Here is a 15,852-nt window from a genome sequence, read left to right on the forward strand (position 1 = left end):
CTGTGCCTGATGGTGACGCGTTCGAAGTAACTCTTCCAACTTTGTGGTCTATTCAGGTCGACCATAGATTGCATTTATAATCCAAACGGGCTGAGTGCTATGGTGGTTCAACTTTTGAGCTCTCTTGACTTGCTCAACTAGTCCGTTCTGTTCTTGTGTTGGCCCTTGAACATACTCCGTAAACTCCCCCCTTGCGATCAGCACCTCCACTTGCCTCTTCAAGTTCTTGCATTCATTAGTCTGATGACCAAAGTCACTAAGGAAAGCACAATGTTTAGATTTATCCCTCTGTTCAAGAGGTTATCTGATTGGTAAGGGAGGGCAGAACTTATCTTTATTCTCTTGATATAGCCTCGCCAGAGTAACTCTAAGCAGAGTAACCAACTCTTCCTTTCTAGGCCTTTTCTCGGCCTTCCAGAAGGTTTGACGCTGTGGCTGAGCTTATTTTTGTCGGATATTAGCTTTGGACTTTTCCTCTATTGAGATGATTGATGTCTTCCTTGCATTAGCTGCTTCCTCTTCTTCTAGATGCACAAAATTGTCAGCTCTCTCGTTCAGCTCATCCATGGTCTTCGGCGTATTCACTGCCAAGCTTGTGTGGAACGGTGTCCCTCGGTTTATTACAAGTTTGAATGTTTGAACCGCCGTGGATGGATGACATTCCATTACCATGCTCTTGATGAGGTTGAACCTAGTAAGGAAAGCTTGGAGTCTTTCGTCTTTGTTGTGATATCCCATGGATCCGAGACACAGGTTGATCAGGCCCAGGCCCAAACCCGAGGGAAATATCAAACAATTAATACGTAATGAACACAGATGACAAAATGAATTAAGAAATAATAGTTTAAGCTGAAAGAAACTATTATAAAATCCTCAAATAATAAAGATTAAATAATCCAACTCCAAAACCTCCAAGGGTACTCGGGAATCCATCTTTAGTGGACCCCTAATAATAATCCAAACAGTAATAAAAATGACTGATAAGACATCTAGAAATAAGCTATGAAGAGAAGTCCTACATCGTCGGTAGAGTGAATAGAAACCTCTGCTCAGTACGAACACGTCTAAGTCTGGAACTATCGTGTACCTGAAAAATAGAAGTGGATCAGGCCCACGCGCAAGTTCTATACTACTACAATCCAAACAGAGGCCCGATACGCATGTACACCCTAAACAATTCAATAATAGCTAATAGTCCGTAAATGTATATATGGTAACACTAAAGGACTCTCACTGGACTACAGGCCGGTCTCAACCTGAATAGAGGTAACATGCTAAAACGCACATGAAATGGGCATGTGTACCTAAACCTAAACAGGGCACACCTCTAACCATCGTATCTAGCTATGCATCCTAATGCATATACACTCCCTAACCGTCGATCCTCAGACTTAAGCTCATATCGAGGTACTATAACAATATATTTAAAATCCATCCTAAATCCTATTAGTGCCGCTCGTCGTTGCCATGACACCCCAATCAATAGGACTTAAGTTTTAGTTAATCCAATTCCTAATCCAGAGTAGGTAGGCTTTGGTATTTTTAAACCAAACCGTCCCTAGTATACCACCGTCCCATACCGGTGTATACTGTCCAATCATCCAGCAGTTGATAATATCAATAATTTAAGTAAACATCAACTAAATCCATATTTCCATCACTGATACTAACAGGCATAGTGTAAGCATCAATAAACGGAATAAGCTATATACATAAACAGGTTCAGTTTTATATCCAACACTGATACTAACAGACATAATGTAAGCATCAAGAAACATAGTCACTGTATATACACAAACCTACTCAGTTTAGGTTGTTTCATAAAATCAGATATAATGATAAGATTATTTCAAATTATCATTCAATACTCAGCAGTTGATATTACAGACATTTAAAGCAACCATTAACAAAGTCCATTCCTCCAACAGTTGGTACTAATAGTATTAATGCAAGTATCAAGATAGAATTACAGTATGTATATATACATGCTTAATCCATGGTATTTCCCAGAATCCAGTAGTGCTAAGTTGTCTGAATCTTAATATTATTGAACACTAACTCTTCCAAAACAGATGTAATTCAGCAACTGATCATGATACATGGTGAAACATGTTCTAGTTATATTGTTCATTCCAGAAAAATTACTAACATAACTGATTAAGCAATTTAAATCTTCTAGCTCTAAGCAGTGCATTAATTTGTTTAAACTATCCACTGTCCAAGCTACCTTGGTATTTAGTTTATTAATACACCTCTTGGAACCTTAACACATCCATGAGCCTCATTTAAACCTTCCACACTCAGACCTAAACTCATCCAAAAATCCCAGAAATCACTCTACTGCATGAAAAACTTACAGAGAACGAAAAGAAAACAAAATTCACCAAAGGAGACGTCTCCCAAAATGTGGAGCCGCCTCCTTTAGACCTTGGAGCCGGTTCCACATTTTGGGAGCCGCCTCTAAACACAGAGGAGCCGGCTCTCTCCCTCTCTGCTTCGTCTTTTCATATTCCCTCTTCTTCAGACACCTTCTGCAACTACTCTGCCCTATGCTATGGTTTCTGGAAGTCTTAATCTCAATCCCAATAGATTCCCAGTCCATGTTTAAGTCTTTAATACAACCCACACATAAGTTTAAATAGAGAATTAAACAAGCAAAAATCACGTGATAACAGTTTAAGCAGGCATGCAACCAAACAGTTTTAATTCAAGTTCTAGCATAAACAGATAACGTTTTAGTAATTCAATCAACCCTAGAATTATTTAGGAATGCAAAGAACACGAAGCCTAAGGGAGAGAGTAAGGATAGAACTTGCCTTACACCGACGTTCGTCTATATTTTCCGGCGAATCCTTTGTTAATTCTCAGTTTTCCTTCCCAGCCGTCTCCAAACTTTTTGTGTCTTACTATGGCATAATATTGTTCTAAAACCCTAGGAAGACATCTTAGACGAGTATTTATAGGACACACTAGCCCTAGGCTCAGTTAAACCCTAAACGAATTACTCAACCCATAGCACAATCTAGGTTAAACTGTGTCAGCTACCTATGTAAACTGTAAACCTAAAATATGCTACCAATCCTATAGTCACGTTAAAACCTATGAAATTTAATTAAATAAATTCATACCATTTAATCAAAAATTAAAAACAACTAATTAAAACAAACACAAGTAAACAACAATAAAGTAATTAATACAACTAAATCAAAAATGTAAAACAATTAAATTAAATAGTTACCACTAAATAAGTAAATGCAATTAAATCACAAAAAGGAAAACAATTAAATCACAAAAAGGAAAACAATTAAATAATTAACCACAATTAAAGCAATAAAATTAACACATATACACTTCAACAATTAAAAATGCAATTTAAACAATAAAAATAATAAATTAAAATACCAGGACTATCCTTTTGAAATTAGGGGTGTTACATTCTTCCCCCCTAACAAAAGGAATTCCGTCCTAGGAATTCGCTCTTACCTTCTTCTAAAATTTCAGGAAACTACTAGCGAATGACATCCTCCCGTTCCCAAGTAGACTCAGCCTCATTGTGATGACTCCACTGAACACGAACCAAAGGAATAACCTTATTACGAAGGATTTGATCCCGACGGTTGACAATACGATACGGTGGCTCCAGATAAGTTGCATCCGGCTGCAACTCAATCTCCCCAACATGGAAATGCTGACACCGATCTTCATCTAGTAGAAATTTCCGCAACATGGAAACATGGAACACATTGTGGACACGATCCAAGTTATCCGGAAGTGCCAACCGATAAGCGACAGCTCCAAATCGATCCGTAATCATAAATGGACCGACAAACCGCAGTGGCAACTTTTCTTTCTTCCCAAAGCACATTACTCCCTTCATAGGCGACACTTTGAGTAGAACCTGATCCCCAATCTGAAACTTCAAAGCACGACTGCGACGATCAGCATAGCTCTTCTGCCTACTTTGAGCAGTACGCATGCGATCTCGAATAAGAGCAATCTTCTCAGAAGTATCCTTGATGAACTCAGGACCCAAGAATCTACTCTCACTAACCTCCAACCAACAAACAGGCAATCGACACGGTCGGCCGTATAACGCCTCAAATAGTGCCATCCCAATAGTCTTCTGGAAGCTATTGTTATAAGTAAACTCTACAAGCGGTAGGTAATCCTCCCAGTGGCCCTTGAAATCAAAAACACACGACCGAAGCATATCCTCTATGATCTGATTCACCCGCTCAGTCTGTCCATCAGTCTGAGGATGATAAGCAGTGCTAAGATGTAACTCTGTACCCAAAGCTTGCTGAAAACTCTTCTAAAATCCTGACACAAAGCTCGAATCCCTGTCCGATATAGTAGACAATAGAATGCCGTGCAACTTCACAATCTCGGCAATGTAAAGTCTCGCCAACTGCTCCGAAGTGTAGTCAATACGAATAGGCAAAAAGTGAGCTGATTTAGTTAGTCTGTCCACGATAACCCAAATAAAGTTGTGATCCTTGAAAGAGTTTGGCAATCCCTCCACAAAATCCATAGAAATGCTCTCCCATTTCCACTCCGATATTAGTAGTGGCTGTAGAGCTCGTAGCGGCCTCTAATGATCAATCTTGACCATCTGACAAGTACTACATCGTGAGACAAAAAGAGCAATGTCCCTCTTCATACCTGCCCACCAAAACTGCCTCTTCATATCCTGATACATCTTATCGCCTCCTGGATGAACAGAGAACTCAGAGTGGTGAGTCTCAGTCATCACATCCTTCCTCAAATCATCAGCAGAAGGTACCACTAACCATCCCTTGTACCTCAAACCTCCATCCGCCCCAACATAGTAGAATGGAACCTCTCCGGAAGCTATCTCTGCAACCTTGTCAATGCACTACTGATCCGTGAGTTGTGCCTTCAAAACCTTGTGAATGATAGAAGGTGTAACTACCATACAAGCCATGAATGCATCCAACAATTCATCCACCTTCTTCAATGCATTCCACTCAGTAGTGAATAGAGTAGAAAGACTACCAACAGGTCAGCGACTGAGTGCATCCGCCACCACATTCGCTTTCCCTGGATGGTACTGTATAGAAAAATGCTAATCTTTCATAAACTTCAACCACCTGCGCTGTCTCATATTCAGCTCTCGCTAAGTAAACAAGTACTGCAAACTCTTGTGATTACTAAATAACCTGAAGGACTCACCCAATAGATAATGCCTCCAAATACGTAAAGCAAAGACCACAGCTGCCAACTCCAAATCATGCATTGGATAATTAAGCTCATGAGGCTTAAGCTTCCGAGATCTATAAGAAATCGGTCGTTCCTCCTGCATCAAAATACATCCAAGCCCTTGCAACGAAAGCATCCGTGTAGACAAGATACTCTATCCCGCTCTATGGAGTAGCCAGAACCGGTGTAGAAGTTAACTTCCTTTTCAGCTCATCAAAAGCTCGCTGACAGTGCTCATCCCACAAGAACTGTACACCCTTCTTGGTCAGATGAGTGAGTGGTCTCGCTATCTTGGAGAACCCCTAGATGAACCGACGATAATATCCTGCTAAACCGAGAAAACTCCGAATCTCGGTAGGTAAAGTAGGCTGTCCCTACTCTACCACAGCTGAAACCTAGGCTGGATCAACCGCTATCCCCCTTTCTGACACCACGTGACCCAGAAACTTCACTTCCTATTGCCAAAATTCATACTTCTGGAACTTGGCATATAATTGGTGCTCACGAAGCGTCTACAAGACTATGCGAAGATGTCTAGCATGGTGGTCTTCAGACCTAGAATAGATCAAGATATCATCAATAAAGACAATGACAAACTGATCCAAATAAGCCTGAAAGACTCTGTTTATTAAATCCATGAACACTGCAGGTGCATTAGTCGTCCCAAACGGCATAACACGAAACTCATAAGAACCATATCTCGTGAGAAATGCTGTCTTAAGAACATCCTGCTCCCTAACCCTCAGTTGATGATACCCAGAACGCAGATCAATCTTAGAGAAATAAGTAGCTCCCTTTAACTGATCAAACAAGTCATCAATCCTGGGCAAAGGATACTTGTTACAAACCGTAACCTTGTTCAACTCCCTGTAATCTATACACAGGCGGAGTGAACCATCCTTCTTCTTCACAAACAGAACCAGTGTTCCCCAAGGTGATGTACTCCTACGAATAAAACCCTGGCTGAGAAATTGCTGAATTTGATCCCTCAGTTCTCTCATCTCCACTGGTGCCATCCTATAGGGTGCCCTAGCAATAGGCGCAGTGCCTGGAGCTAAGTCTATCACAAATCGATCTCGCGACTAGGTGGCAACTCTGGAATCTCTTGAAATACATCCGGAAAATCCTGTACAATCTGTATGTTATCCAATGATACAGTAGTCCCCTCCTCTATTTCTTCCTCCACATGGAACAAATAAATGCTACCGACCTCGCTAGAATGTGGCATAGCGACAACATGCATGTCTCGACCAGGTATGGTAAACACAATAGACCTACCAAAGTAATTAACTTGGGCATGGTAGTGAGACAACCAATCCATCCCAAGTATCATATCATAAGTGTGCATGTCCAGGACCAATAGGTTGGCTAGAAATCTGAGTCTGCCAATATCTAGTGTCACAGGCCCATCACTCTCATATATAATAGCTGTATTGCCCAATGGTGTAAAAATACCCTAAGGTCTAGTGCATACCCTTGTCCTCATCCAAGATAAAACAACAAAAGTCCTAGCTACAAATGAGTGTGTAGCACCGGTATCAAATAAAACACGTCCATGAAAACCATGTATAAGAAACTTACCCTCAATAGCCTGAGTTGCCTGCATATCCTGTGGCTTAGGGTTGTACACCTTGCTATAATGTAACTGCTGCGGTGCCTATCCCTGAGGCTGCGGCGGTGCCAATAAAGCCAGATGTGTCTGTCCCTGAATTCGTGGAACCTGTGGAGCTGGTAGAGGCACTGGCGCCCTCTGCCCCTGCTGCACATACTGTCCCTGTCCCTGTCCCTGTCTTTGTCCCTATCTTGTTGTAGGACACTGCTTGGAAATGTGACCATACTCTCCACAAGTATAGCAACTACCCTGGAAAGTACCAAATGGCCTCCTCTGTCGGTTAGCCTGTGGCTGACCCTGTCCTGCCTGTGGTCCCCCATTCTGCTGTCACTGAACAGGTGCCACATCCTTGGAAGCATCTAAACCACCCTTGTGTTTCTTCCAAGGCTGTTGTCCCTGGGATCTGCCCTTGTCATTCTGTTGGTGTCCATTCCCATTCCCTTTCTCAACTAAATGGTTAGCAGAGTCCCTATCACCCCGCTTCTCACCCTTGGCCTGTCTGATGTCCACGGTCAACTGATACTGCTGTAGAGCGGCATCTACCACCTAAGCATCGGTAGTATAGGCTGGACTACCTATAATAGCTCTCTTGATAGACCACATCAGTCCCTTGACGAAACTGTTGCACTTCTTCTCTTCTGTATCCACCTCCTCCGCTGCAAAGAGAGACAAGCGTGTGAACTGCTGCTCATACTCCGCCATTGTCGTATTCCCCTATTGCAGATTTAGAAACTCAGTCTTCAAAGCTGCCCTGACTGCATAAGGAAAGTACTTTTCATCAAAGCGTGCACTGAACTGATTGTAAGTCAATGCCATCCTCTCCACTGCAGTGGTAACTGACTCCCACCACTGTAGTGCATCCCCAACTAGCTTGAATGTAGCAAGCATCTGCTTCTGAACCTCCGTGCACTGAACTAAGCGAAGATGTCGCTCGATGTCCTGTTTCCACTGGTGTGCTGCTCTCGCATCGGTGGAGCCTGTGAACTCAGGTGGACTCCCCTTTGTGAAAGAACTCCTAGCCTTCTCCTAAGTATCAGTCTGAACAACCGGTGTTGGTAGCGGTGCCAGCTGTACCTGAGGCTGATTCCGAAGTGCAGCTGTTACCCCAACTTCTATAGCCTGAGTAATAAGGTCGTTGATGTGAGGAGGATACTCTGGATCTCCTCCCTGATCCCGAGTCTGTTGAACTGCCTCCTAAAACTGACCCTCATCATCCTGAAACCCAAGCCTTTGCTGCTCTTCCTCCATTTGCTGATGCCATAAGAGATATTGCTGCCTACGTGCCGCTCTCCTTTCCTTCCTAGTTCCTTGCATGTTATGTCCGTTTCTAGCGTTAACCATATGTTAACATGAAAAGACAGACATCAGTACCATTTCTATACGAACCGTAAGGAATACAATGAATCATAACTTAAGCTCTAATCAAGAGAAAACGCTACGTGGAAGACTTAATACGAAACATCCTAAAGACACTTGAACCTAGAGTGCTCTGATACCAACTGTGATACCCCTTGGATCCGAGACACAGGTTGATCAGGCCCAGGCCCAAACCCGAGGAAAATATCAAACAATTAATACGTAATGAACACAGATGACAAAATGAATTAAGAAATAATAGTTTAAGCTGAAAGAAACTAAAAATAAAATCCTCAAATAATGAAGATTAAATAATCCAACTCCAAAACCTCCAAGGGTATAACTCGAGAATCCATCTCTAGTAGACCCCTAAAAATAATCCAAACATTAATAAAAATGACTGATAAGACATCCAGAAGTACGCTATGAAGAGAAGTCCTACGTCGTCGGTAGAGTGAATAGAAACCTCTGCTCAGCATGAACACGTCTAAGTCTAGAACTGTCGTGTACCTGAAAAATAGAAGTGGGTCAGGCCCACGCGCAAGTTCTATACTACTATAATCCAAACAGAGGCCTGACACGCATGTACACCCTAAACAATTCAACAATAGCTAATAGTCCGTAAATGTATATATAGTCACACTAAAGGACTCTTACTGGACTATAGGCCGGTCTCAACCTGAATAGAGGTAACATGCTAAAACGCACATGAAATGAGCATGTGTACCTAAACCTAAACAGGGTACACCTCTAACCATCGTATCCAGCTATGCACCCCAATGCATATATGCTCCCTAACCGTCGATCCTGAAACTCAAGCTCATATCGAGGTACCATAACAATATATTTAAAATCCATCCTAAATCCTAATAGTGCCGCTCAACTAGTTGTTACTATGACACCCCAGTCAATAAGACTTAACTTTTAGTTAATCCAATTCCTAATCCAGAGTAGGTAGGTTTTGGAATTTTGAAACCAAACCGTCCCTAGTATACCACCGTCCCATACCAGTGTATACTATCCAATCATCCAACAGTTGATAATATCAACAATTTAAGTAAACATCAATTAAATACATATTTCCATCACTGATACTAACAGGCATAGTGTAAGCATCAATAAACAGAATCAGCTATATACATAAACAGGTTCAGTTTTATATCCAACGCTGATACTAACAGACATAATGTAAGCATCAAGAAATATAGTCACTGTATATATACAAACCTACTCAGTTTAAGTTGTTTCATAAAATCAGATATAATGATAAGATTATTTCAAATTATCATTCAATACTCAGCAGTTGATATTACAGACATTTAAAGTAACCATCAACAAAGTCCATTCCTCCAGCAGTTGATACTAATAGTATTAATGCAAGTATCAAGATAGAATTACAGTATGTATATATACATGCTTAATCCATGGTATTTCCCAGAATCCAGTAGTGCTAAGTTGTCTGGATCTTAATATTATTGAACACTAACTCTTCCAAAACAGATGTAATTCAGCAGCTGATCATGATACATGGTGAAACATGTTCCAGTTATATTATTCATTCTAGAAAAATTACTAACATAACTGATTAAGCAATTTAAATCTTCTAGCTCTAAGCAGTGCATTAATTTGTTTAAACTATCCACTGTCTAAGCTACCTAGGTATTTAGTTTATTAATACACCTCTTGGAACCTTAACACAGCCATAAGCCTCATTTAAACCTTCCACACTCAGACCTAAACTCATCCAAAAATCCCATAAATCACTCTGCTACATGAAAAACTTACAGAGAACGAAAAGAAAACAAAATTCACCAAAGGAGACGTCTCCCAAAATATGGAGCCGCCTCCTTTAGACCTTGGAGCCAGCTCCACATTTTGGGAGCCGCCTCTAAACACAAAGGAGCCGGCTCTCTCTAAGGGAGAGACGGCTCTCTCCTTCAGTGCTTCGTCTTTTCATATTCCCTCTTCTTCAGACACCTTCTACAACTACTCTACCCTATGCTATGGTTTCCAGAAGTCTTAATCTCAATCCTAGTAGGTTCCCAGTCCATGTTTAAGTCTTTAATACAACCCATACATAAGTTTAAACAGAGAATTAAACAAGCAAAAATCACGTGATAACAGTTTAATCAGGCATGCAACCATACAGTTTTAATTCAAGTTCTAGCATAAACAGATAACGTTTTAGTAATTCAATCAACCCTAGAATTATATAGGAATGCAAAGAACACGAAGCCTAAGTGAGAGAGTAAGGATAGAACTTGCCTTACACCGACGTGCGTCTATATTTTCCGACGAATCCTTTGTTAATTCTCAGTTTTCCTTCCCAGCCTTCTCCAAACTTTCTGTGTCTTACTATGGCGTAATATTGTTCTAAAACCCTAGGCAGACATCTTAGACGAGTATTTATAGGACATACTAGCCCAAGGCTCAGTTAAACCCTAAACGAATTACTCGGCCCATAGCACAATCTAGGTTAAACTATGTCGGCTACCTATGTAAACTGTAAACCTAAAATATGCTACCAATCCTATAGTCACGTTAAAACCTATGAAATTTAATTAAATAAATTCATACCATTTTATCAAAAATTAAAAACAACTAATTAAAACAAACACAAGTAAACAACAATAAAGTAATTAATACAACTAAATCAAAAATGTAAAATAATTAAATTAAACAGTTACCACTAAATAAGTAAATGCAATTAAATCACAAAAAGGAAAACAATTAAATAATTAACCACAATTAAAGCAATAAAATTAATACATATACACTTCAACAATTAAAAATGCAATTTAAACAATAAAAACAATAAATTAAAATACCAAGACTATCCTTTTGAAATTAGGGGTATTACATTCGTGTTGCTTCATTGTGAAAAGGCTTGAAACATCCTTGGTAGGGTGCTTATTCCCATAGTACTGGCTTATGAACTTGTCACACAAGTCTTGGAAACTAGCAATTAAACCTTGAGCTAGATTCTTGAACCAATTAAGGGCTGGCCCTACCAAACTCGTAGGGAAGCATTTGCACATCAAAGGATCATTGTTCGTGTTCAGAGCCATTTTTAACTGAATGTGATAGATGTGATCGATCGGGTTTACTGTTCCATCAAACAGAATAAAAACCAGCATGGAAAACTTTCTCAGATTTGAAGCGTTCAGGATTTCGGCAGTGAATGGAGATGCAACCGTTCTTGCGGATGAACGGAGTGCTTCATTCTCCCTTGAGAACTGTGATGGAACTCTACGGTCTTCGGACCTCCTTTCTAAACTCCTGTAATCAAATGTTGCCATTGAAGGCTGATAGGGTGGATCAAGCGATCTGTCGTCCACAAACTCACTCTGTCAAGGTGATGCAGCCTTATGATGGCCAAACTCCACAGGCTCATCGCACCTCAGTCGTCCCTGGCCTAAATCATACGATGCTGCTTCCTCTCGCATGATCTGCTCGTGATGTGGATCCAAATGAATAGATCCCTTTAGATCCTCCACCTGGCAGACACTTAAAGGCAAATCACCTACCAAAATTTCCTCTCAATAAGGATCCACGCGATTATTAACTTTTGGATCACCTTGATGAACAGCACTGAACGGCAAAACTCCTTCTCCTACCGGAGGCGGCCTTGGAATAGCAGGAGCCTCACGGGGTTCCATTCCAGCTCACAATTATACGTTCTCTCTTCTTAGGGCTTCGATCATGTTCATCAACTTATCGAGCTTCGACTGCTGGCCGTTCTCCAATTGATTAGAGCTCTCACCTCCGTTCATCATTCCCGATCGAAGCAAAGTCATTAACTGCAAATTTCCAATCAGATCTGAGTTTTGCTAACGCGATCGCGCTAGATCTAGACTCATATTAGCTAAATTCCGATCTTTCAAGACCAGCTTCGAGCTTCTTCCACCATAAATTCGTCAAATCGAGCTTTGCCAAACAAAACACAACCGTGTTGATCGTCTGAACAAACACAAATCAAATCTGCATAGATTGAACGTAAATTTCTCACAATCAACCAGAATCGGAATTCAGCTAAGCAGACAATGACTTTGCCGATCTTCATTCAGCTTCTTCGTCATGAATCATTTTCGATTGAATCACTCTTGACCGATCATCAACCAATCCTCATCGGTTTCCACAAACGGCGCCATTGAAGATGCAAGAAATTTCCCCCAATCTTGAAAGTATGATCTTACACTTCAAAAATATTTTCCAACCCTCATTTTCCTCTATTTTCAGCCTATTTATAGACTGTTACATGCCTTTTAGAAGCTTCTTAACCAATTCACTGTGTTGGGCTCAAGTCCGGGCTCCTCTGGCTATGGGCTTGATCACTTTCAGCAGGCCTTCGGCTCGGTTCTTCCATCTTGCGCCTGTCCTGCGAGAAATTGGTTCTGTCCAAGATGATTTACATGACTCGTTTCTCTCTGCATGGGTCGTACCCGGCCCGCGCCGTCCTCAGTATCCTCAGTGAATCAATTGGGTTACCTTTCGAAAAAAAATTAATATTGCAGTATTAATAAACATTATTATTGTTATTTTATATTCCCTTTTTTAAACCAAAATTTTTAAAAATAAGCGCGAAAACTCAGAAACCCTATCCCACGAGAAAACTAATTCCGTTAATTTAGTAGAATATGATATATTGGGGTTCAATTTATTTTATTTTTATTCGTTTTATTTTCATGTAAACCCTACAGATTTATGAAACTGCAACTCTATATACAAGTGTCCGTGTATTGCGGAAAAGGGTTTCGGCACTAGCCGTCAAAGTCTTGGCTCAAAGAAACAAGAACGACGGAGAAACCATAGGAAAGGCTATGAAGATAGAGAAAAAAAGGTAAATCTTTACCCTTCCTTACACATGATCTCATAGTAGACATACTCTCACGATTACCGGTGGAGTCTCTTGTACGTTTTAAGTGTGTATCAAAGTCTTGGCGCGCTTTATTCACGGATTCATGCTTTGTTAAGATGCACCTCAACCGATCTCACAAGCGTAAACTTGTTTTTTTATGTAAAACTGTTTCATGCCGTTCTTCAACCACACGACTTGTAGTATTGTCCTATGTCAACGATATGAAGAAAGCAATTCACATTGATTCTCCAATTCCGTTCTCTTCCTCATTGTTTGATAATTCGATCAGTCTCTATGGTTCTTGTGATGGCTTGATATTATGTGTAACTTATCCACCCCGTATTCTTCTTCTATTGAATCCTTCAACCAGAGAGCAAATTACATTACCACACTCACCATTCCACGACACTACATATCATGTTTCATATGGATTTGGGTATAATGCGTCCACTGATGACTACAACATTGTGGCAATCTCATGCACTTATGCATACATAATAGTATCTGTATGTGTATATACACAAAAAACAAATTCTTGGAGAATCATTCGAGATTCCCCTCTTAGTATGGTGTCAGATGCTCCGGGGACACTTTTCAATGGAGTTCTCCACTGGTTTGCATATGAAAATATGTCTACGGTAATTGCTTTTCATTTATGGGAGGAGAAATTTCAAAATTTTCCCCTACCTTGTTTTGAAGCACCATCTATACCTCGCTTCATTGGAGTTCTCAGAGGATGTCTTTGTATCACGGTGGGTGAACCAGATACGAATTCCACTGAATTTTGGGTGATGAAGGAATACGGCAAGAGAGAGTCCTGGACCAAAGTTGCAACATGTCCACATTATCTAACGAAGCCTTTGAATTTCACAAACAATGATGAAATTCAGTTTCTGATGGATGAGACTACTCCTTTACGTTCATACAACCTAAAAAATAATAAATATGGGTCTCGAATGATTCCCTATGCTTATGGAAGTCTTGAGTTACTTCAATATCTTGAAGCAGAGATTTGTCTGGAGAGCATTGTTTCACCCAATCGTCATTGTTTCACCCCAATCGTCATAGATGATTAATTTAAAGGCAGTATCAAGGACAAGAGAAGGGCGAGAACAAGAGACAATAAGGTGAAAATAATTAATCATGTTTTGGCTAATAATTTCTTCATTAGTTTCATATACTAGGCAGGTCTTATTGTCAAGATGAATATTCCATGATTCAGCGTCTTCCCTGTTTGATCTGTTTGAGTGGTTCTGCTTATAAGTAATATGATATTTATAATTCATTAATGTGATGCGTCTCATTTGGTTCTATTTGTAATGATAAATGACCTACTTAACACAGGGCCGTTTGGCATCCACTGCTTTTACTTTTTTACTTTGACTTGAAGCATAAGCAGTATTTCTGCTTTAGAGTGTGCTCAACACTATTTCGAAACTTGTTTCATAACCTACTTAACTAAGTTGTTAGAGTATTGCTTTCATATGGCGAGAGTCATTGGTTCAAATTCAAAAAATATTTTCCCTATTTCAAGTAATATTTTTTTTTATTAATTTTTTTTTAATTATGTTTGTCTAAGGTCTAAGTCCAGGTTTCTCTTTTTTTTCGCACTAGAAGAGTTCCTCTTCTCTGCATTTATGTTTCAGAGGTTACTAAAATAAGGACTAGTATATATCCTTGGTAAGAGAATATTATTGAATTCTTATTAAGTTAGTTTGCTGAAATAGAATTCACTAAGTTTTGGCTGTAATTGTTATTGTTAATGTAATTGTTTTTGTACAACTCTTTAGGTGCCTTAGAAGTGGTTATATTAGGGCTCTTCGGTGTTTGGAGGTGAAAAGATTTCGAATTCACAGTATTTCAACTCTATTATTATGTTATTTACATTAATTTGTTGTCGTTATAGCGTCTTAACATCAGCAGCCCCAATTTTTCTCTCTCCCGGCAGCTCATTCTCTGGCAGCAAAACATAGCATGTTGATCTATGAAGGTGTTAAACCATTCCCATATTATCTAAAGGGCGAGGGCAAATATATGCATATATCTACATGTATACATCAATATTTTCTATATAAATTCTGCTCTTTTTCCCTCTAAAGAAAGGGGGAAAAAATTTGTTGCACATATTTATTTCGATTTCTTTCCCATGAAATTGAAATTTTAAGTTTGTAATTGACAAACTCCTGTTGCATCTTTTTATTTTCTATTCAATGCATCATGCCAGTGTTGAACCCTTTTTTATGGAGTATTATTATTTTAATTCTATGTCCAACGGAATTTTAAGAAAAATCATATATATGATGTTCGGATTGCTCTTCACATGGGTGGAGATTATGAAACATCATAAATTCATACAAAAGCTTACTAGTGTTATGTTTCCAATAAAAGATTTTTTAAAGAATCAAAATAGAAAACAGTTTGAAAATCTGTTTGGTTGCAAAAACTATAAAATAATTTTCAAAAAAAAAAAAAAATCATAATATACTTGGTTATATCCACTAAAAATAGTATTTTGAACTAAAAAATAAAAAATATTGTAAATCGCTACAATAAATTTTTACATATATATATAAAAAAAAAAAAAAAGGGGGTAATTTACACAGACCTCCCCTATGGTTTGCAATAATTACACGGACTTCTCCTGTGGTTTAGGAATTTATACGGACCTTCCTTAAAAATGAAACTAACCTACATGGACCTCACTTCCTTGTGACGGACTGTTAAATGCACTAACTCACCTATCTAATTTACTTAAATGCCCTTATATTGTTTTAGTAAATTAGTAAAGTACCCATCTATAGTATAT

At 39.4% G+C, this 15,852-nt stretch overlaps 1 protein-coding gene across 1 annotated transcript; it reads left to right on the forward strand.

Moving 5' to 3' along the window:
• Positions 1-13,267: 13,267 nt before the first annotated feature.
• LOC132271180 (F-box/kelch-repeat protein At3g06240-like) lies at positions 13,268-14,122 on the forward strand. Its single transcript, XM_059772479.1, has one exon. The coding sequence runs from the start codon at positions 13,268-13,270 to the stop codon at positions 14,120-14,122; it is 855 nt and encodes a 284-aa protein (XP_059628462.1).
• The last annotated feature ends 1,730 nt before the right edge of the window (positions 14,123-15,852 follow it).

Source organism: Cornus florida, unplaced genomic scaffold (assembly GCF_030987335.1).
Source record: "Cornus florida cultivar Cherokee Brave unplaced genomic scaffold, ASM3098733v1 CherokeeBrave_3.0.0_Hap2_Chr01, whole genome shotgun sequence".
In the NCBI taxonomy this organism is placed as follows: domain Eukaryota; kingdom Viridiplantae; phylum Streptophyta; class Magnoliopsida; order Cornales; family Cornaceae; genus Cornus; species Cornus florida.